Source organism: Anopheles marshallii, chromosome 2, assembly GCF_943734725.1.
Source record: "Anopheles marshallii chromosome 2, idAnoMarsDA_429_01, whole genome shotgun sequence".
Classification (NCBI taxonomy): Eukaryota; Metazoa; Arthropoda; class Insecta; order Diptera; family Culicidae; genus Anopheles; species Anopheles marshallii.
Genome location: NC_071326.1, coordinates 82,805,054 through 82,828,471, shown reverse-complemented (window position 1 = coordinate 82,828,471; position 23,418 = coordinate 82,805,054). Strand labels below are relative to the sequence as shown.

The 23,418-nt window shown below is 45.0% G+C and overlaps 1 protein-coding gene across 1 annotated transcript in view; it reads left to right on the top strand.

The window, feature by feature from the left end:
• The window catches only part of LOC128710122 (disco-interacting protein 2), a 30,806-nt gene extending 10,731 nt beyond the window's left edge, over window positions 1-20,075 (top strand). The window contains exons 2-17 of the mRNA XM_053805163.1: window positions 807-884; window positions 4,569-4,913; window positions 6,677-7,243; window positions 10,798-10,926; window positions 11,516-12,473; window positions 12,541-13,499; window positions 13,577-13,713; window positions 13,793-14,348; window positions 16,880-16,989; window positions 17,114-17,579; window positions 17,775-17,865; window positions 18,243-18,405; window positions 18,493-18,990; window positions 19,241-19,477; window positions 19,543-19,894; window positions 19,972-20,075. Coding sequence (XP_053661138.1) covers window positions 807-884; window positions 4,569-4,913; window positions 6,677-7,243; window positions 10,798-10,926; window positions 11,516-12,473; window positions 12,541-13,499; window positions 13,577-13,713; window positions 13,793-14,348; window positions 16,880-16,989; window positions 17,114-17,579; window positions 17,775-17,865; window positions 18,243-18,405; window positions 18,493-18,990; window positions 19,241-19,477; window positions 19,543-19,894; window positions 19,972-20,075 — 5,750 coding nt within the window. The remainder of the gene's footprint in view (window positions 1-806; window positions 885-4,568; window positions 4,914-6,676; window positions 7,244-10,797; window positions 10,927-11,515; window positions 12,474-12,540; window positions 13,500-13,576; window positions 13,714-13,792; window positions 14,349-16,879; window positions 16,990-17,113; window positions 17,580-17,774; window positions 17,866-18,242; window positions 18,406-18,492; window positions 18,991-19,240; window positions 19,478-19,542; window positions 19,895-19,971) is intronic.
• Window positions 20,076-23,418: the final 3,343 nt, after the last annotated feature.

Below are 23,418 nucleotides of genomic sequence, written 5' to 3'. Positions count from 1 at the left end.
GTACTTTGCCCACTTTCGAAAGCATCCGACTGTCGGGTGGGGGATCTGATGATTCCAATCAGAAGTCGGCCGCCTGGTTTGGTACGATATTGTTCCCCAGCTGCCCATTTTTTTCTCTTGCCGCGAACGAATGCTCCAATTAGCATGCGGAGCATTATTCGATCAATTTTCGCAAGTTGCCGCACACGTACCGGTGAGAAGTTGCGCTTTCTCGCACATCGCGCACAGCGCGCTGCATCCGTGCCCGTGGGCTTTTGCCTTGTGCGTGGCAAGAGATGGCACTCGGCAGTGAAATATAGCTAATAGGTTGTGCAGCGCTATGCTTTATGGACCTGGCGTAATGTTGTCCACGGGCTAATGCTTGTGCTCAGCTGGGGGTGACGCAGTATTTGCTGCTGCGGAGAATGTGTTTTGAAGGTTCCTGCGGCTAACTGAGATGAAAAAGGGATGCCGGATGGAGCATCTCCAAGTTGGCAAAGGTGACCACTCACTGTTTCGGGGGGAGTATAATTCGTACCTTCAGCGCATCAGATGTTGGTAAAGGTTTGATTATATGTTCGTAGAATTTGGAACAATCGTAAGACAGGTGAATTGCGCTGGTCCTGATTGAGTCTTGCTGCATATTTTGGAAGGTTACGTGAGAGTTCCTTGAATATAGGACTTTTCATCCATTTAAGAATAGCCATGAAACTTATAATGATCGTGAGCAATGTGTACAGACGTTATACACTTTTGTTTTTTCACTTCAGAAATATTATATGTTCCAATATTTATGTTCCCACCTCCTACACTTTGTCTTCTTTCAGGCGACATCACTCAAAAAGGATACGAAAAGAAGCGAACAAGACTCTTGCAGCCATATCTGTCCAAAAATGTGCAGCACGGTAAGTAACCGCCCGTACCGGGGGCAATCGCGCTTGTTTTCTCGTCTTTTAACATTGGTTAGATTGGGCTGAGAGGCTATACATTCGTCCACTCTCGCAATAACCACAACAGCAAAAAGTAACAACGCAAAAACAAAATATTAAGCTCGTACCACCCAGTGTGATGGTATGATTTACTAGCTTCAAGCATTAACCACGCGTAGATGTGTGGGAGAAGGTTTTGAATTGCGTCAATTAGCGCAGTCAAAACATGGCAATTCCTAACGACGACGACGACTTTTCGTGATACCATTAATCAAACAACGGGAAAGATGTTTACCGTGACACTTGAAATGAAGTGCAACAAATCTTGTTTTGTAAATTACCTTTTTTTATCTTTACTTAAATCATTTAAACTTAAATTTATAAAACATCATTACGAGCATTCATGTTTGTTGGCAATGTTTTCCACTTTCTCACACAGCGTAGCGAATTCACCGTCTAAAAATGCAGTTAATACCATTAGATAGCGTTGACGACTAATGACTTAATGTCGCAAGAATGTTATGTTTCTGTATGCTATTGCTGTTAACCGTCTGCCGCTGACCTTACGGTCACCTTGTGCCACCGTTAGATGCGTGCCGACATATGCGGAAGACGACGTGGCAGACAGCTCCCGAAGCCTTCCGCGCGGAATGCAGCGTGTGTTGACAGCAGCGTGCTCGATAAGTTTTTAACCGCTTGCGGGATAATACTGATTTATGGTGGATGTGCGCCGCCACAGCGGAGTTTTGCGAAACAATTACTCACCGACAGGCCGAGATAGGGTTTTGCCAAATGCCACCCGGCAGCATACTTGTCCGTGGAGGATCCACGCTAAGGTGGCGGTATCGCGCGCCCCTTTTGAACATTTAATCCGCTCGGCGACGGATCGGGTTTTAATTCCGTATGCATTGCCGAATTGTTGAGCTTATGCCCGGGAGGGAGATGTAGGGGTTCGTAGGTTAGAATCGAATGTCAACATCACACTTTTGTATCCTCAAGATGTTCTCCCTCCCGCGTAAGGTATATACAGAATAATTCCAATCAAATCGGCTGAAGTTTGGTTTTTTTTTCTTCAAAAGAGCTTTAAAAGAATCTTCATGTTACGTTAAGCATTTGATGGGATCAGCTTAAAATGCTGTATTATGAGCTACGATCCAGTTTCTAGACGCGTTACCGCACCATATACTGATCACCAAATAGGTTTTTCAACAAATGGAGAGGTCTGTAAACATAATACAACTAATTGTTTAAAATCCCACCTGCCGTGAGTTTTTTCGCAGTGGAATTTCCCATAAATATGCGAAAGTTGTGCAAAGATTTGTTAAAACTCATCAGATATGCCTAAGCATCTCCCTCACTGTCAGAATATCATCCAAGTCTTGTGTTGTTTGTTTGAAGAGCATTGTTGCGATTCAGTTTAATGATTTAGATAATGATAATTCTGACTTGGAAAACCTTGTAAATAATGTTAGCTTTCACTGCACCAAACAAACGTGCCGAGTGTGATATGTAGAGATGGGAAATTTGTGTCTTTTTGAGAATTTAAATCTGAGTTATAGAATTAGAATGAATGATTTAACTCTTCAAGATATTAATAATTTCAAATAAGCAACGGGGTGGGGGATTGGAGGTTTGCTGCGGCTTTCAACTCATGATTTAAATCGTGAGTTAAAGGTTGTTGTGAAGAATCAAATCTTAATTATTTTGAATGATTTAATTCTTTGGGAATGAGTTAAATAGCAAAGAGCTACAAATACTCTTTTTCGAGAATTGAAATAATGCACTCCCGAGAAAGATTTAAATCATCCCTTCATTCTGAATCATTGTGCACATCACTAGTAATATTATTAGCTAGTACTGTCCGAAAACTAGTCCTCCATTAGAAAACCCCAACGTACGATGGATGGCGCTTAAAATATTGCAGTGATTAGTCACAGTATACGTGTAGGACGAAGTGCAATAAGCATAACACACCTTTCTCCTGCTGTCATTTAAGTCACTGAATGTCTTAGGTCAAAGTGAACGTATTGCACATATGCGGCGGGTGTAAACAAAAATTCCACAAAACCACAGAGCGTGTCTGTTTCTTATGTCGCACGCTCGCAGCATAATGCCATCGGAGGTATTGATTAGAATTGATGATCGCTTCCAGAACTAACTGTACCCATGGGGACAAACAGGCCCGGAATGGTGGAAGAGCTCGCGTGTTGCTGCATGGTGCCGAAAGTGACTTCCTTTCCTTTCATTTCTGGTTGATATTTAGCTGCCAAAGTTCGATTCGTGTTTTAATGGCTCCATCTATCTGCGGCCGACCACCGTGTGTGTGTGTGGTTTCATGAGGAAGTGGCACCCGGAGACACCGGTGACGATCACGTCACCCTTTCCTCTTGCTGAAAAGGAAGAGCAGCTAGTCACGCAACTTGGTTTTTGACCGAAGAAATAATGAAAAACCGAAAAAAACAAACTGAAAACACAAACATTGATTGAGGAAACGACGGTTATGAATGCAGCGCGGTTGCTTATGACTTCCTTCCTAGGTCGAGAAGCGCTCGCGGGATGAACAAATGACAATCAGAAGCAGCAAATGCTGACTAATTGCAACGCTACGGTTTTGGGGGTTTTGTTGGCTTTCGCTCGGCTCGTGTGTGTAAACGTTGCGCGTTGCGTTTTGTATTGATTTTGGCGCCTAGCGTTTTAGGTCCCCCCAATCTTGTTTATCACGCAGCTTTGGGAGCCCTTGGGACGTTACACGCCAAACGGATTTACGGACTGCTGTAGTGGATTTACAGTGCTATAAATTGTTTCATCATCGCTCGTTTGTATCGAAGGTATAGTTCGCGTCAAATAAATGTCACATTTTCCGGAAAAATGCTTTACCATGCTACTGTGGGAGTAATTAAAAGAAAAAAAGCTGTCCGATTTCTCTTAAGAAAATCACACATTAAAGTTGCTGTTGTTATAGAATAAATCACACAGCTACAAAAAATACCATTACTTTTGCATGTTTACAACCGTTACAGCGAACGGAAAGTAATGTCCTCAAAATTAAACCTTCATAGCATGCCGCTGGTGGCACTTTTATTCGCTCGTACCCAAGCGTACGATTCGTTACTCGCACAAACGACCCAACTGCGGTGGAGTTGTTTATTACAGCAGAAAAAAAACACTCTTTTATTGGACGTAAAGTCTTCATTTTTCAACACATACTAAACCGATCGTATCGCTCCGCTATTAGGTGTAAGAAAGTGGAAAATTGCCAACAATTGCTCGGAAGTGATCCTCCGTCAGCTCGTCCATGACAACACGGCACCAATGTCGATCCTTTCGCGAGCAGCCGTTTTTTTTTTCTTATGGTTGAAATTTTACCAAAGAAAGAAAAACTTAAATGACGCGCATCGTGAATGTAACATCGCGGATGGGATGATTTTGGGGGGCGGTAATGCATGTTGCGGTCGCGGGGTTTTAGCGTCAACTTGTAGTGCTTGTAGGCGAACCGTGCATTTAGGATGCACCGATTGTAGATTTCTGTGTCGTGGGAAAGTATTAGTGGTGTTGGGTGTATATATCTATACGTGTGTGTGTGTGTGTGTGTGTGTGTGTGTATGTGTGTGCGAGTGTATGTGTGCTTGTTTCATCTTTATTACTAACTTCTAACTATAGGCAGTGGCGCTGGTGGTGGTGGTGGAGGAGGAGGAGGTGTAGGCGGCAGCGGGGGTGGAAATAACCCCGGGTACGTCAATGACATCCAGTCGCATCTTCATCATCCAGCATCGCAACAGAAGCAGAACATCTTTGCCTCCTCGGGCAGTGGCGGAGGAGGAGGAGGTGGGGGTGGCGGTGGTGGTGGTAGTAGAGATAGAAATGATCGTACCGGCAGTGGCAGTGGTGGTGGGCATCATCATTCCTCATCGCACCAGCAACGGGAGCAGCAGCAACTGCAACAGAATCGCACGCGTCGCAGTACGCAACGCAAAGTAACGCACAACGAGAAGCGCTATCACTCAGGTTAGAGAACGTATACAGTATGCTACACGCGTAGTTTTTTTTAAACACGGTCAGCTAGGACCGCTTGATCTCTGCTACTGCAGCCTCGTATTGCAACCACCTAGACGCGTCTTAGTCTCCCTGTAGCGGGTACCGCAATGTACCCAAAGTTATCCGCAAGTTCCGCTTAATTTGCCAGCTTTCCCAGCTCTATCTCTCTCCCTCACTGTACGATCACCATAGCCCGATCACGTTAGACCGTGTGTCATAATGCTCGTTTAACTATCCGCATCAAAACCCCTAACGGAGCTACAGAATCCATCCCGTTAGTAAAAGGGGGGGGAGATCCCACTTAAAGATCCAAAACCAAATCTTCATCACAAATCGTACCTCGGAATGGTCTTTGATTCGATCTGCGGCTCCACCACTTCCAAACCGCTTTTGACACACAGACAAAACTAATCGAATGTTTGCCGAGAGTAGATAGTTTGGGGATGATCCGCGCCACCACTCTCAGCACATTATTCAGAGGGTAGCCGCACGCTAACGAGTTTCTTTTCAAAGTCTTTTCCCCAAATCAGTGGAGTTAGCTTGTTTTATTCCCGTATTTTTTTTTGGTTAGATGTTTAGTTCCGTTTATGATAGAGCCTGTAGAGGATTTAGGTTGCTGTGTGTATATATTTCCCCCACTCTTGATGTTGTGTGAATTTTGTTGTGGGCTTTTGGAGCGAAATAGACGAGATACGTCACGGCCCTAGCCGGGTAATTGCTACCTTAACTAACTGCACGGCAGATGATGATGATCTTCCATGTGCCAGTTAAATGGGTTTAATGTTTTTTTGTTGTGTTTTTGGGACATCCATGTTGTTGTGGATGTTATGTTCCTTGTTTTTTTTTTGTATACACCCCACATTGTCCTTGAAGGATGCCAGGAAACACAAAACGGGCCCTTTTTCCCCGAATGGGGAACATTTTTGTGGGATGCATCCTACCGAGAACTCTCCAAAAGCCAAGGTTAAATCCCACCAAAACATCGTTTTTTTTTTAAGTTATATTTCGTGATCGTTTAAAGACTTTTGTGGCTTTAGCGCATAAATCATTAGCACTAATTGTGACCATGTTTGGTGGAGTTCACCAGCATTGATTTTTTTTAGTCGGTCCGCGTAGGGGTTTCATTGGCACATTACTTCTGTTGATTGATGCGACTCATTTGTTCACCCTACCCGTGCAGTGGTGGCGCAAGGCAAGCATGGTAGAATAAATTTACATTTATTTCGTATAGTAGTTAGGGATGGTTTATTTTTATTTTCTCTCCTAATATTTATGTTACGTAGAGCCTAATGGATGTAGTTGTAAAGCATGCGTATTCTTATATGAAATAACTTAAGACAAATCCTTGGAGATATTTGTAAAACATCAATCATAAATTTATTTACAGACACTGTATGATTTTGTTAAGTTTGTTTTATTCTAACGTGTGTTTTGTTTTCTTTCATATTTTCGTTTCTTTTCTCTTCTGGTTAAACTGTCGTGCATGCGCTGTGTGGTGTTCCATTTGTCACTTGTGTTTTGTTGCGTTTTGTACATCAAACTATCTATCTAAATGCTTTTTCGGTTGGATTATACTTAAAAATGCCGACAAAACAAAACTACAATCACACTGCACCGAACGCGCGCGCGCACACACAATGTCCACCCTGTATCGTCTTCATCTTAAACGGGACCACACATACGCACCTCTATTGCACGCCCATCCACGCTTTGGCACCGTCGCACCATCATAGCAACGGGACGTCCCGATGTGCTGCAGCCGGAAGAACTGCTGCGGCCCGCGATTGCCCCCAGCTCGGGCATTCCGGTGCATCAGCACCAGCATCTTCTCCGTCAGCGGCACGCACTGCTCACCGCAACGCCATCGTCCGGTTCCACATCCTCGGGTGGTGGTGGTGGTGGTGGAATGGGGGGTATTAGCATCCCCCCCGAGCACGCCACCAAGGATCAGCAACAACAGACGTCCGCAACCACCAAAGTTGTGCCATCGTTGGGTGGATCGCAGCACGCACCACCGCAACAACCCGGACTGTACTCGAGCGCACTGGTTGCGGCCGCCGCCGATGCACTGTTCAAGGCGATGCGCATCGCCCCGCAGCCGCCGACCGCTGCCGCACCGGACTCCGCTGTGATAATGCGCCCGAAAGCGTACCCAGAGCCGTCGGTGGCCGCAGTACCGCCACCGCCAGATCCCGAAACGGATCGGACAAGTAATAATCCGTCGAATGGTGGGGCGGCCGATGGCAAGAATAGTAGAAATAATAGAAGAATCGGACGGCACGAGAGTCGCTACACCAGTGGTAAATTATTGCATCCGACCGTTATGCATCCCTATGCCCCCACAAATCCGCAATATCCGTCGTGCTGCGGTGAATGTGCAGGACAACGTGCCTCCTTGAATCCCAGCCTCAAAATTCACTCACTCGCAAGCTATCTGTTTCTGTTTGGAGTTTGGTGTGGTCTCTTTTACGGTCTCTATTCACCGTACCGTCTATTCTGTTTTTCTACTCTTCTTAATAAACTATTAACAAATCCAATCCCACTAACAGCCATTTTTTGATAATTAAATTTGCTTTGTTAATGTATAGTGTGATCGTAAGGAGATCAACAAACGAGTGTTGTACTTAATGAATCTTAGGAGAAGAGTCGTTTATTTGAATGTTCAATGTAGAGTCATTCATAGAAAAAAAGGATCTTTACTAAAGATTCATAAGAAGTGAAAAATATTCTGATATTCATGAATCTTTTGAAACTAATCTTCAGCCAATGCTTGAAGAATCCTTGGAGATTAATAAATCTTAGAAGTCTTCATCATAGATATTCTGAGTACAGCGGATTCCCGCAGTTTGCCATATTCGATGTACGCGATGTTTTGAAAAAATGACTTTTCAGAAATAATCAAAGGAATTCTCAATACGGCAATTCTCAAAACTTGGAAGCGCAATTAAAAAATAGAAGAAATGGAAAAAATAATAGTAATTTGTGAAGAAAATAAGATAAATGTACGAATTCCTCTTAGTTCAACGCAATGTAATTGCGACATTTCAGACCTCTTATACATGTTTATATGTCAACTCTTCGACATGAAGTATAAACTGAAGATCTAAGGAAATTCGTTTTACGCCAAAACTCGATGTACGCCAAAGCGTTCGGTCCCGGACATTAGCGTAAAGCGGAGAGCTGCTGTAATTCTTGTGTTGTAAAGATTCATTCCGGTCCACAAGTCTCAATCAGATTCACCCCAGGTGACTCTCCCGAGCACTTCTTAGTGTGCAGTATCATTTTGGATACTGCCCAAAGATCCCTGCATTCCTGTAATAACATTCGTCCACTTTGCTGACATCGATTGGAAACGATTGTTCACACGGCAGCACTCCACGAGTAACGAGGTAGTGCCTGTGCGTGTTGTTAGCTTCGAGGTGTGATCTATAATTTTTATTACCTTTTCGAAAGGCATCAAACTCCGTGCACTCTACCTCTACACCATGCCGATGGCAAAGCCCCCGAAAGGGTGCTACACCATCGTTAATGTTATGTTTCGTATGCTTGTTAGCTATTTAGCCGGCTGCGTATGTTACGTCGATGACGTGGACTGCGGGCTCGAGACCTCTGGAACGTGGGCTTTAAATCGTCTCACAAAAAGTGCTTGTTTCAACTCGACTCCTACGTTCCATTGATAGTACACCGTACGAAGCGGCTTTATTGCAGCAACACGCTCCCTAACAAACCGATAGCCAAAATTTCCCGTCGAGACGCTGTTTGCGGGCGTTATTGGTCAAGAATCTCCACAATTTACACCAACATGGCGTGTGTTAGTGGCCGCACCTTCACGATCGCATGGAAGATCTGATTCCACCTCAATTATTCGCTAATGAGTGCACCACACTGCCAACAAAACACAAAAAGCGAAGCATACGCTTAGGAGAAATTGTGCATGTTTATGACGCTCGGTGCAGTTTGTAAATGGTTCAATTCGTTTTGCATGTTACGTATCTTTTTTTTTGTTTGCTACCTTAGTACACAACGTTAGATGCATGAAAGTTGAGTGGAAGCGTACGTTTTCTTTTTTTGTTTTTGTAGCCAATATTAGTCGTTTAGATCTCATTTAATCCATTCCTCAACGGGGATTGAAGTCGTTCAACTTGGACGGCGCGATATGTGGGTAGCGCGGGGTTGCTTAGAGGCTAAACACGTTCGAACGAACAGATCCAACACCGGAAAAGCGAACGAACGCCAATGATCCGTATGTCAGAGACGGGCGCGTTGATCGAACCTTCCCTCAAGCGTCTTTCACCACAACGCTACTAACAGCATCTCCTTCATCGTGTGTTGGTACCCTTCGTCGTTCGAGTTACGTGTCCTGGGATTGATTGACAACTGACGATCAAGACGATCAAGTTCATCGGCGTACCAGCTGAACTACCGCTGAACTAATGTGCCCAAAGCGTGGGTGAAGTCACCTGATGTATTAGGACCCTGCCTCATCTTAGTGTTCTAACATTTTACGGAAACCTACGCAAAAGTATTAAAACATTCTTTGCAAAGGTGATTAGCAAACTGAAAGCAATGGAAAGACAATATACACGTGAATTGTATTGCACCTCGGATGTGTGAAACAGGTTCCGCCAGTATCCCTACATGGGATGTAACCTCAACAACAGCTGGCCTAGCATTAGCAGTAGCATGTCAGATAGTTTGAGCAGGGTAATTTATAAACAAAACTAAAAATCATTTTTAATTTTTAAGTGTCCAAGATCTTTTTGGTGGGCTCTGATAGTTGCTGATGTCCGTAACTCATCATGTACATTTTTGGATTAAAACATCATCCAAAAGGGTCTGTCTGTTGTAGTCACTCTTAAGTAGACATTTTGCTTATCCCACGTCATTCGCGATCGTAAGGGATTGTTCTACAGTATAACTCAACTGTCTAATGTCTACGCACATTTTCGCACACACAATTACCTGGTGGTACTGAAGTGAGCGGAACAGATCTTAAGGCCACTGGATCGCTTGTCCAACTACGGATAAATTAAAAGTAACGAGCTAGGAATGACAGATCAAGAAAATCTCCCAAAATTGTGATGTCAAAATGATGAAAATGAAGACAAAATCCATTAATTTCCGCTCCTATGCTAGTTGGAGTACCCCTAAACATACTAAGAAGATTGCTGCAGTAAAGACATCTTCATCTAGAATCTTTTTTGGTGATCTTGTTGTGGCTTACCTTTCTCATCATTTTGATCGTCGGTTGCTCAATCACCCTTGTCAGATCTCTGAGGTGCTGAAGTTCGAATGAAAGACACGCGAACATCTGGAAGATGTTGGGTGGCAGATGCGATAGTGACAACCCCTTTCATCAGATATGTCAATCTTGAAACTACACATAACTCAGAGCAATAAGACTTCGGTTTCACCTGGCAAAAATAATACATCCCTCCACATTATGTCCCGGAACAAACGTTTGCCGAATGGTTGAATTTCATTTTTTACATCGTTTCCCTTTTTGTTTGCTCTTTTTATCTCTCTCTCTCCCATTCCTGCTCTTTGTTATGCTGCATCCCGTTCGTGTACGTGCAAATCGTATTGTGGCCCCCGTCATCATCACTATCATCATGATCGCCATCATCTCTCTTCATCATCGCCTTGCAACTCATCATCGCTGCTTATCATCGGATTTCAATTGCGCCTAAATACACGCTACGTACCGGCTGTGTATTCAACCAACAAAAAACCCGTATCACCACAATGCGGACACAATCATATGCGGACTTGACACACTACACACAAACACACACAAACACGCTCACGCGTACCGCATACCGATACTGGATTCCATCTTCAATCATACACACAGAAGTACGCCAGGAAGCGGTACAGCAAGCATTAGCTGCACTAAAAAATCGCCCCAAACCTAGCTTGCCAATGCCATCCAAACGAAGCTCGGTGCTTAACCGCAGTCCTGAGCGCGATCATGACGATTCAGGTAAATGCTCCCGGCCAACTACGGAATACATACACTACATTATCAGTCACAGGCACAGGCAACAACGCTTCCTCGTTAGGGCGATACCATACCACGGCAAATCGCACCAACGTTTGGTGAACTGCTTCAATCAAATATGTTCATTCACGCTTAATTGGCCCATCCATTGCACGAACCTGCGGTTACATACGTACACACAGTGGATACTTTACATAGTTTCCTACCCAAAATTCATTGTTAGCTCCGGTTTTGTCACTGATCATCACGATCGTCTATTGTAAAATGTTGAATCTGTTTCCCCGCATTACAGTTATAGAGCCAATTGAGTCACAGCTTTTGTTAAATCGAATGGTTTACTTTTTCGTTCCATAGTTCGGTTTTGCGCCTAAATGTAGACAATAAAATTTGGTCCTTTAATTTGTAATTTGGAACATTACCATTACATCAATGCCAACAGCGATAGAAGTGATCGGAAGATCTTTTAAAATGCCTGCTTTAGACGTGTTTACTTCTCGTTGTTAAATGATACACTATCTTTGCGGGCTCTAATCGTATTGTGTTCTTGCTCACCAATGTGATCTCGTTTTAGACTCCAGTACGGAAGATGAATCCATACCGGAGGAAGGTATGCTGGGTAGAATATCCACACCGGACCGGGACAACTACAATCTGCCCCGTGATCACATACTCACGCGGGAACCGATGAAGCTGCCCTCGTCCCGGGACCATCACCATTCGCAGCCCCAACCACTGCCGCAGCCACCGCAAAAGCAATCGTCCCAGCACGGTGGGCAGCAGCAAACCCACCTGGACCGGCGGCCGCCCCAAACGATTCCAACGCAGCCGGCGAACACGCAGCACGCGACCCTGTCCGATACGTCGAGTGCCGGTTCGCCGCCGGCCGTGCACCGGAACCACCAGTACCAGAACAAACCGTCAAGCTACGACATTACGGATCTGAACGATTTCCAACCACACCAGCGTACACCGTACGCCGCACCGGACATTACGCAGTTCAGTGCCAACACGCGGCGTGGTGCGGATCGTGTGACGCGTTACGTGAATCTGGCGAACCAGGAACCGGGCGATACGAGCACTGCCGGCCGGTGGAAGGTGTCGGCGAAGATTCAGCAGCTGCTGAACACACTGAAGCGTCCGAAGCGGCGCCCGCTGCCCGAGTTTTACGAGGACAATGATATTGAGCTAGAAATTGCCGCCAATCCGAAGGATCCAAATGCACCGAAACCGGAGGGCAGCGTGATGACACCGGTGCAGGGCGAGCAGCTGATCGTGCCGTCGGGTTTGCCGCGTACGCTCGAAGCTGCCCTGCAACGGTACGGTACGAGCTCGTTCAAGGCACCGATGGCGACGGTGCTGGACCCGAACGGGAAAATGACGACAACGCTTACCTATGGCAAGTTGCTATCTCGTGCGCAAAAAATTGCATACGCTCTCTCGACGAAGGTCTTCAGCAAGGGACCGGAACAGGTATCTCTCAAACCGGGCGATCGTGTCGCCCTGGTCTACCCGAACAGTGACCCACTGAAGTAAGTACAGGCAGCGGATTCTTTATGCAGCTTCAGCTCACTAATCGAGTCACTATCTCTTTTGCAGCTTCCTAACCGCCTGGTACGGTTGTATGTTCCGTGGGCTCGTTCCACTCCCGATCGAACTGCCACTCTCGAGCTCGGACTCACCGCCGCAGCAGGTTGGATTTTTGCTCAGCTCGTGCGGTGTGCACGTCGCACTCACCTCGGAAGCCTGCCTGAAGGGTCTGCCGAAGTCATCCACCGGTGAGGTGGCCAAGCTGAAAGGCTGGCCCCGGTTGCACTGGTTCGTGACGGAGCATTTGCCGAAGGTGCCGAAAGATTTCAACACTAACAACAACCGCATCAGCGAGGACTCGAACGCGTACATTGAGTACACGACGGACAAGGAGGGTAGCGTTATGGGCGTTACGGTAACGCGCCAAGCAATGATCAACCATTGCCGGGCGCTAACGATGGCCTGCCACTACACCGAGGGGGAAACGATCGTGTGTGTGCTGGATTTTAAGCGCGAGGTCGGTCTGTGGCACAGCATTCTCACGTCGGTGTTGAACGGTATGCATGTGCTGTTCATACCGTACGCGCTGATGAAGTTGCGACCGTCCTCCTGGATGCAGCTCATCACAAAGTACAGAGCCTCGTGCTGTCTGGTGAAGAGTCGCGATCTACACTGGGGTCTGTTGGCAACGAAGGATCACAAGGAAATTTCGCTATCATCACTGCGGATGCTGCTGGTAGCAGACGGTGCCAATCCTTGGTCATTGTCCAGCTGCGATCAGTTCCTGAGCGTGTTCCAGTCGAAGGGTCTCCGACCGGACGCAATATGTCCGTGTGCGAGCAGCTCGGAAGTGTTTACGGTGTCGCTTCGCCGACCAGGACGGTCGGCTGCCGGCGGATACAATCAGTCGGCCACTGGACGTGGCGTTCTATCGATGTCTGCACTGTCCCATGGTGTGGTACGGGTTGATAGTGAAGATTCACTTACATCGCTCACGTTACAGGACTGTGGTCAGGTTATGCCGAGTGGTACGTTCCAATGGACTAGGGAGATAGCACGTAATTTGAAGATGTTTTTTTCTAACATACAATATTTATTGTTACAGCTACGATGGTTGTGGTTAATGCTGAAGGTTCACCGGTTCTGTGCAAAACGGATCAAGTTGGTGAAATTTGCGTAACTTCTGGTTCAAGCGGTACGGCGTACTATGGTTTGGAAGGAATGACAAATTCCACCTTCAAGGTATACATCTTATAAAACAATATGCGTACAGTGGATTTTTGTTGTTGCAAATACCAATCGTTCTCAATCCTGCTTACAGGTTCAACCACTTATTGAAGCACCCGTCACGAAAGATGGCGAAACAATTCCTGGCAAACCGATCGGCGATGAAGTTTACGTGCGCAGTGGTTTGCTCGGGTTCCTCGGTCCGGGTGGACTTGTGTTTGTATGTGGTTCGCGGGACGGCCTAATGACCGTCACCGGGCGAAAACATAACTCGGACGACATTATCGCGACGGTGCTGGCCGTCGAACCGATGCGCTTTATCTATCGTGGCCGTATCGCCGTCTTCAGCATTAAGGTGCTGCGCGACGAGCGCGTGTGTGTGATTGCCGAACAGCGACCAGACTGCTCGGAGGAAGAATCATTCCAGTGGATGTCTCGGGTGCTTCAAGCGGTCGATTCCATCCATCAGGTTGGCATCTACTGCTTGGCGCTCGTACCACCGAATCATCTGCCGAAAACGCCGCTGGGTGGTATCCATCTGACCGAAGCACGTCGACGGTTCCTCGAGGGTTCGCTACATCCGGCGAATGTGCTCATGTGTCCACACACCTGCGTAACCAATCTTCCAAAACCACGCGAAATTCACCACGGTATGTACGATGGACCATGCGTAAAGCAGGATTATCTTGACACACTCCCTTTCTCTGCACCTTGCAATCCCATCACATATCATTGAGTGTATCTGTTTATATATGTGCGTCAGTGCGTGTGAGTTCCACCGATCGTTGATCGGTGTATTACAATGTTATGAAGCTTTCAACTCACTCAAAGCACTTAAGTGTTTGATGTGCGAACGTATATGCTTGATTCGTGTGTGTTTAAGCGATGTTTCGTTAATTTTAATTTCTTATCACATTCTTTGGATCCTTTTTGCGCATTAACGTAGAGCACATTGCATCGACATTTGCACAGTATTTGAGTTTTATGACAAAAAATCATCAAACATCACAAAAGAACTTATTTTAACACGATTGACATATAACCAACCTAACAAAGTGCCAAACATATGAAATATGGAATCTTCAATTTAATGAGTGGCGTTTTTTGGCTCATAGTACATTATTTCTCATTGGTCTCACCACGCGCATACATCTGCACAGATTGCATAATATAAAAGTATGTCGAATCTATTATGTTCTACTCAGCATATGCAGATTTTTTTAATGAGTTTGTCTTCAATTTGCGCATTTGCAAACATTAGAATATTTTATAATATCCTTAAATCAAACACCATAACCAAAAACGCCACGAATTGAGTTAAGAGTCGAACATATTTTTATTTGCTTCGTTGCTCGAATTATTACGAAACATAGCAGAATAATTGCATTTATGTATTAGTTTGGACTGTTTGCATTACTCATTCACATAACGTTTTCATTCGTTTTTTTTTTTGTAGAATTTAGAAATAAGTCACAAAACCGGTCGGTGGCGGGACGTTTAACAATTTTAAGTTATGCATGCACCATCTAGAACAGCTAGAACCGTAGACCATAATAACTTCACGTAGAACATCACCGATGTAACATTTGTAGGCGGCAAGTGACTTATTTCTAGATCGTGCTCTTTTTTTTCTGCAAACTTAAATGTCACCACTACCGAACGTTTCGCTGTGTTGCAACGAACAAACATGTTTCGATGGATTTGCTAGCATTGACACAAATTTCAACCAAACCCCCAACCCCCCCCTTCCAATCACATTTCTGATCGCATCTGGTTTTGGCCTCTACTATGTAATCATTACCTCCCGGAACTGCCTTTACCTAAAACCCCACAACCCCCCCCCCCCCCCCCCCCCCCTTTCCCCCACGATCAAAGATCCATTCCCCTTGCTCCACAAATGAATTGGCGTGTGTACTAGTTAATTTCATAATCCGTTGGTTGCGATTGATTTCGTATGGTTTTCATTTCCTCAAAATTAATATCATTTTCTCTCTCTCTCTCTTCTCTCTTTCTTAATTTTCTTTTCAAAATGCTGCTCTGCTCCTCACAAACAAAATAATGAATCTAAAAACAAAAAACAACCAAAACTAATGCATTCAAAACGCCGTAACCGTATTTGCCGATAATGTGCAATAATTTTACTAATCGTACCGCAATGTGATGGGATTTCTGACCTCTTTGCTGGAATATAAAACATCTTCAACCGATTTACCGCTCACCCATATGCTGCTGCGTACACTAATTGTGTGTGTTTGGCATTTGATGGTTTGGTTTCCTTTTTTTCATAATAATAATTCGCAACGCTTTTCGTTTGCTAATCGCGTTCTATTGGAACTAACCCCACACAATACGAACAAAACAAACAAACAACACTCTTCTAATGGTTTTGCGGGGTGGTGGTACACAAAACCCAACACGGGTGTGTCTTGTCGGCTGCGTTGTGTCGATTGTTGTCGCAATTCCTGTGCTGCAATTATTCTAACGTTTAATCACTAAACCGATTTGCCGTCATCATTTTCAACTATCAACCATCTCAACATTATTCGTCCTACATTACATATACGCTTATTCACCATACCCACAAATGTACATATCACGTTTAATTACACCATCATTTGCGTATTGTTTGAATAATATGATGCTGTGAACTGTACGCCAACATTCTCGCAACGAAATCACACAAAAATACGAATTACAATGATATTGTGTTTTTGGTTGTTGCGTACGTTTATTACGAAACTCGTTGTATGCGTGTTCCACAACACACTTACACCTTCATCACCATACACACACTTTTGTTTATACAAATCGTACACAACAAACACACCCATCGCAACTGGACAACAATTGTTACGCACTGCAAACTCCACACAAAACATCCCTGCATCACCACGATACACCCTCAAACACTTACCACACGGGTGCTCGGGATCATAAATTGTTGACCGGTGTCCTTGTCGACCCGGGGAAAAAAATCACTTCATCTCATCGCAAAAAAAAAACCAACGACAAACGAAAAAAACAATATCTGGCACACAACTAAAATCAGGCTCTATCCAACAACTTCAAATTTCCGGAACGTCATCGTCATCCTCTGCCACGAACATTGGCGGCGTTGGTGGACTTGTTACGGGCCCGGTTGGTACCGGTGGTACGGGTACGGCTGGCGGCGGCGGTGCAGATGCCTCCGTTGGTCCGGCTTCGGTAATGGTCGGTAACCTGGTGCAGGGTAACAGGCTTGCCTCTGCCCAGGGCCGCGATATCGGTCTGGCCGACGATAACGAACGTAAGGTAGGTCTGCGGTCGTACTATGGATGGGCCAGGGTGGATGGACGGGGCCCCTGAGGCGGGGGCTCGTATACCGTTCGCTCACCTACATTACACTCACCTTCCCTTCACCATCTTCACCTTTTAGCATCAGCTTATTACTGGCGTGTTGCGATGGCGCGCCAACTCATCGCCCGATCACGTCCTGTACACGTTGCTCAACGCGAAGGGTGCCGTCGCGAAAACGCTCACCTGCTCCGAGCTGCACAAGCGGGCGGAAAAGATTGCCGCCCTGCTGCAGGAACGGGGCAAGGTAAACCCGGGCGACCATGTGGCGCTTATCTTCCCGCCCGGGCTGGATCTGATCTGTGCGTTCTACGGCTGTCTGTATTTGGGCGCCGTGCCGGTCACCATCCGGCCACCGCATCCGCAAAATCTCATCACCACACTGCCCACCGTGCGGATGATCGTGGACGTGTCCAAGAGTGGCATCATCCTGTCGATACAGAGCATCATCAAGCTGCTAAAGTCGCGCGAAGCGGCCACATCCATCGATCCAAAGAGCTGGCCAACCATACTGGACATCGAGGACAACCCGAAACGGAAGCTGGCCGGTAAGGAATAGTTCGGTCCTTAATTAATCTTTTAAGAAGAGTTATTCAACTGAATCTTCATCCGTTCTCCAAGATCTCCTGAAGATTAATAAATCTTCAACTCAAGTCAAATAATCATTCAGAATATCTTTGGATTTGGATTTTTGAAAGAGACTTTTAGAAACCCTTCCTGATATGTTTCTCGTTTCGTTACAGCAATCGCTAACAGTACACTCGATTCAACGGCCTATCTAGACTTCAGTGTGTCCACCTGCGGTCGGCTAAGTGGCGTTATCATCACGCATCGGTTAGTTATCTGTCTGTTTGTTTCATTCCATCTGATCGAGTTCAAGCTGATGTCTATTGGAGCAATTTCTGGATACTTCTCAAGTTGATGGGGGTAATGGGGAGTCTCTCCCTCTTTATGGATATAGCTCAAAATGTGTTTGATTCTGTCATTACCTCTTCTGGGAGTTGAGAATGCGTTGTACAGAACCGATTCATCTTGCAAAAGCTTCAGAAAGGTGGACAAATCTCACAAGATCTCAGAACAAATTCCCGTTCAACTTGAAAAGAATCCAGCATTGGTTCGAACTTTGCCATGTCATCTCAATAAGTCAGTAACCGAGAGAAACATCTATAATAATCAATGGCATCGTTTGCTTCTTGTACAACAAACAACAGTTCCCTTTCGAGTCTCTGTGCCAGTCTGAAGCTTGCCTGCGAGCTATACCCTAGTCGTCACGTAGCACTCTGTCTTGATCCGTACTGTGGCCTTGGCTTCTCGATGTGGACATTGATCAGTGTCTACAGTGGTCATCACTCGATACTGATTGCACCGTACGAGGTACGTAGTGTCCTACGATCGCTCAACGATCTGCTCAGCTTGCCGCAAAAAGCGTTGTTTAATGAGTTCTGTTCTATCCATCCCCAGGTGGAAGCCAATCCTAGTCTCTGGCTGAGCACGCTGTCCCAGTACCGCGTACGGGATACGTTCTGCTCGTACGGCGTAATTGAACTGTGCACCAAAGCGCTCAGCAACTCGATCCAGGCACTGAAACAGCGCAACATTAATCTGGGCTGCGTGCGAACCTGCGTGGTCGTGGCGGAGGAACGTCCACGCGTACAACTGACGCAACAGTTCTGCAAGCTGTTCCAGGCGCTCGGGTTGAATACGCGCTGCGTATCGACCTCGTTCGGGTGCCGCGTCAATCCGGCGATCTGTGTGCAGGGTGCCAGCTCGGCCGAAAGTGCTCAGGTGTACGTGGATCTGCGGGCACTGCGCAACAATCGGGTAGCGCTGGTAGAACGTGGTGCCCCGAACTCGCTGTGCTTGGTAGAGTCGGGCAAACTGTTGCCGGGCGTGAAGGTTATCATTGCCAATCCTGACTCGAAGGGACAGTGTGGCGATTCCCATCTGGGAGAGATTTGGGTAAGTTGTTGAGTTTTTTTTTGTTAAATTGTTGAAATTGTTTGAGTTCAAGGGGTAAAGCAGGGATTTCGTTAATTTTGCGAGACTAAGTGGCATGTGTAAAGGGAGAAGCTAAAATTTATTCACTATTCTCGATGAGTTTTCAATATGACTTCGGAAATGGCTACCAACTTTGCCACTTGAACTCGAAAACCAATTATTGAATTTTTATTAAACGATTCAAACTTATTGTCACCCTCTCCCAATTTAGGTCCAATCACCGCACAACTCCAACGGATATTTCACGATCTACGGTGACGAAACCGATTACAATGATCATTTCAACGCCAAACTGGTGACGGGCTGCTCGACCAACGATACGTGGGCCCGTACCGGTTACCTTGGGTTCCTGCGGCGCACCGAGTGTTCCCAGGCCGGCTCGATATTGGACGAAACCACACCGAGCATAGCTAGTCGCGATTCGGATACCGAATCAATTCACTCACAGGTAGTGTGTAATGCGTTTGTTTGCTTTTGAGCCACCATAACTCATCAATGTCGTTCCTTTCGCAGGGTCACAACACATTAAATTCAACGACCAGTTCGAATGCAGGCAACCCGACGACCGCAGTCGTGGCTGGCAACGAGCAGGAACTGCACGATGCCGTGTACGTGGTCGGCGCACTGGATGAGGTGATTACGCTGCGCGGCATGAACTACCATCCGATCGATATCGAGAATTCGGTACTGCGCTGCCACAAGAAGATTGCCGAGTGTGCGGTCTTCACCTGGACCAACCTGCTGGTGGTGGTGGTCGAGCTGGATGGAAACGAATCGGAAGCGCTCGATCTGGTACCGCTCGTGACAAACACTGTACTGGAGGAGCATCAGCTAATTGTCGGTGTTGTCGTTGTCGTCGATCCCGGTATGTAGTGTAGATAATTTTTAATTCAGTAAGTTCTTCTTAAGATGTTAATAATATTTGCAATTGTTTTCTCGCAGGCGTTGTACCAATCAATAGTCGCGGAGAGAAACAGCGGATGCATCTGCGGGATGGTTTCCTCGCCGATCAGCTCGATCCCATCTACGTTGCGTACAACATGTAAACACTCGATTTGTGATTTGTGCAGACCGGCAGAACTTCTCAGCACAACATCTCATGCCGCACCTCCAGAAGGTGGCTTCCAATGCTCGACACACTCGTGTTTTGCCCTGTAGTAGAATTGAGGAAACGATAAGCAACACTAGCGCACACGAAACAAAGCGCACAATGAAAAACACGAAAAACAAAGTTTGCTCACGGTAGTTTAGTGTGTGCGCTCAGATAAAACAAAAAAAAACCTTCGTTTTTAGTATTTAAAACCATCTCGTAATACAATATGTACTGAAGAGACAGGGCTGAAAGCTAAGCAGGACGGGAAGAAAGGCGAAGTGCTAGAAATAGAGAGCTCGAGACAGTCAACTCAGCCAGGTTGGAAATTTCTACGCGGTGCGCGTACTATACTAAGCCATATAATTCTTTCTAATCTGATACGATTGATTACTACTACTACTACTACTACTGCCAAACGACGCGTAAAAATATTCCGTCAAGCGGAGGTACAGCTGCAAAGAATGAAAAAAAAAACCGAATGTACATTTTGGCAGAGGCAACCATATTGGACACGTGGCGAAGGTGAAGCTGCGCACTAGGTTTGTGTTTTTGCCTTCCCGCCGTTTTTAAAACTCCCCACTTCACAGTCATTCTTCTTCTCTCGTAGTGTTAATTTAATTTCTTAGAATGAAATATCTACCCTTTTGTGATTATTCGGTAGGTAAAATAGAAAGCGAGCGTAAGAAATCCTTTTACATGACTAGTGTTCTTTACGAAAACCACCAAGACGGGGGATACAAGTTGTTCAAGACCGGATAAGCGGATCCTTCTTTAAAGTGTTGGAAGAAATTTGGGTGTTTTGCGAATAATACGAAAACGTTTGTACGAATAGGCAGCAGTTTAGTGGAAGGGAGGAAGGAAAGTGGCCACATACTCCAGGCTGGCGGTGCACAACTACTAAAAGCACAACACATACACACAACACCGTACTGTCTGGTAAGCTTCACTCTGTACATACCATTATTAGGAGAGCATTAGCAAGCAGGGATAAGCATAATTAGCGGAAAAAAAACATTTTTGCGCACACATACACATGCACACCTACATTTCAACGGAGCGAGCAAATAGGCAAATTAGTATTGAGCTCCATCTCCTTTTTCTATTTCTCGCACTTTTGTTGTGTTGCGATCGTTTACGGCACAACACGATGAGTGTGTTGTAAGTGAACGATTACTTTTATATTACAATGTCCCCGTACATCATTATATTATCGTACCTTTAGTATGTGTACGTGTGCGTGTATGTGTGTGCGTGAAAATGATTAAGAAGCTGTGTTTTTGTTTCCTTTTGCCAAGGTTAATTGGAAGAAAATGTTTGCTTACACCCATTTGCTGCTCCGCGCACGTTCTTTAAACTGTCCCGATTGTAGGTTTACGCACCTTTGCTGGATAGCATTGACACTAAAATACTTCCTTTATTTGTGATTATTAAGCTATAGAACACTGAACGGCAATTTGTAAGTGGAAAAATGATGACGATGCAGAAGCAAGGACTAAATTCAGGTTAAATACACGAAACAAATCTCCTGTTTCCTGTTTCAGTATACTAGTTTGTATGTTCCCCCTGTGTGTGTATGTGTGTGTATGTGTGAATGTTCGATGCGTGTGTATTTATGCGTTAGAGAACGTTTCAAAACTATGAACTTCTTTGTAAATTAGGTCAAACACAAACCCGCACCCCACAGAAACCTTTCGCACACGTAACGAAATTAGCTCTTAAAACTCTAACCACATATGTGCTGTTAAACAGTATTGTTTTGGTTTTACTTTTACGCAAATGTGTACCATTTTTGGTTTTTTTTACGCACAACGGAACAATGGTTGTACACAAGCAAAAGAAACTGGCTGACGGTTTGAGGTTTGAATATGGCCCTGGATTAGTGCGTAGGAAACAGACAGAGGACAAACACGCAAACACGCGCGTACTATGGTAGGTGTAGTTATCGCAGTAACTTGTATAGAGCATTAATGTTTATATAATTGTTTTGTTTGGTTCGAAACCTCCGTTTTACTTTTAAACGTCTGCGACACACGCTATTTTACTCTACCGCTTTTCACATTCTAGTCTGCCCGATTGTTTCCGACCAACCATCCCTCTTATTTGTTTGCTGCGTGCATGTAAGCAGTATTGGTTAAGTATGGTTTGTGTTGTTTAATCAAACCAATTTACAGTTCGAGCTCTTCCCTTTTACGATAGTTTATTCATTGTGTAGCTTTGCGTATAGTTTCTTTACTTTACTTTTGCTTTTAGTGTACATTGTTAAGTTTTTTCCCCCGTTTAGCAAAACAATATCACCGCACTGTGAGATGATAAGGATAGTCGTGTCGGGGAACAGAAATCCCGAAAAGAGTATCGAATGAAATGGACAAATCGAGCAAAAGAAAACCCAAGAAGAAGAAAAAACAGACGCGACTCAACTGAGCATATACATTTACCCCCACTACTTATTAGTGCATCTAATCCATCTTTCTCTAGTGCTCATATATGAATAGAAATTTAGTAAAACAAAGCAAAAAATCCACGAAAAGAACATGAGCGGAAGCGACGCATTTGCGCGCACGTGTTCATCTTTTTTTGTTGCGAACGATATATATAGAGAGAGAGAGCGAGTTTCCCGCGCTTGTCGGTTACTAGGCTAGAAAACGCAGCATCCCGACTGTTGGTGTGGTTTAGAAAATGTACACACACTCTCACACATACACACACATATTAATACACACACACACACACGGCACACCGGATACCCGACTGCGACCGTCAATAGTGAGCAGGACCTGTTTAGCAATTAGAAAGGAAAATAAATGTATTTCAAGAAAAAAAAAACACACGCACATTGTTCACAAATATTTTTTTTATTGAAAAAGTTTTTTTTTAGTTTGTACTTTGTTTAAAAGAAATGGTTTCGGAAGAACCCACATTTTTTTAAATTCAATCTAGAAATAATATTTGTTCAATAGGAAATTTGACATAACCGCCTGAAAGTATGCAATACCAATGATGCATTTGAATTGGCACATAATTTTTGTGTCTTTCTCCCGCTTGACGTCGGACCAAAAACTGACGAAATATGTATTTACTAACAAGAGATCCTCCATGGCAGGAGGTTGTACTGATCCTTCTCATCAATTGAAAATAATCGTTGCTGGTTGTTTGGTTACGATCGCGATCTGCCTCATAGAACGAACAAACTCTCTCCTCAATGGGTCTTTCGAGTAACAGGAACATCCGTCGAAGTGGTGCCACCAATCTAGTACTCGAGGAGTGTTAGTGTACGCTCGCTCTTTCGCACCTCCGCC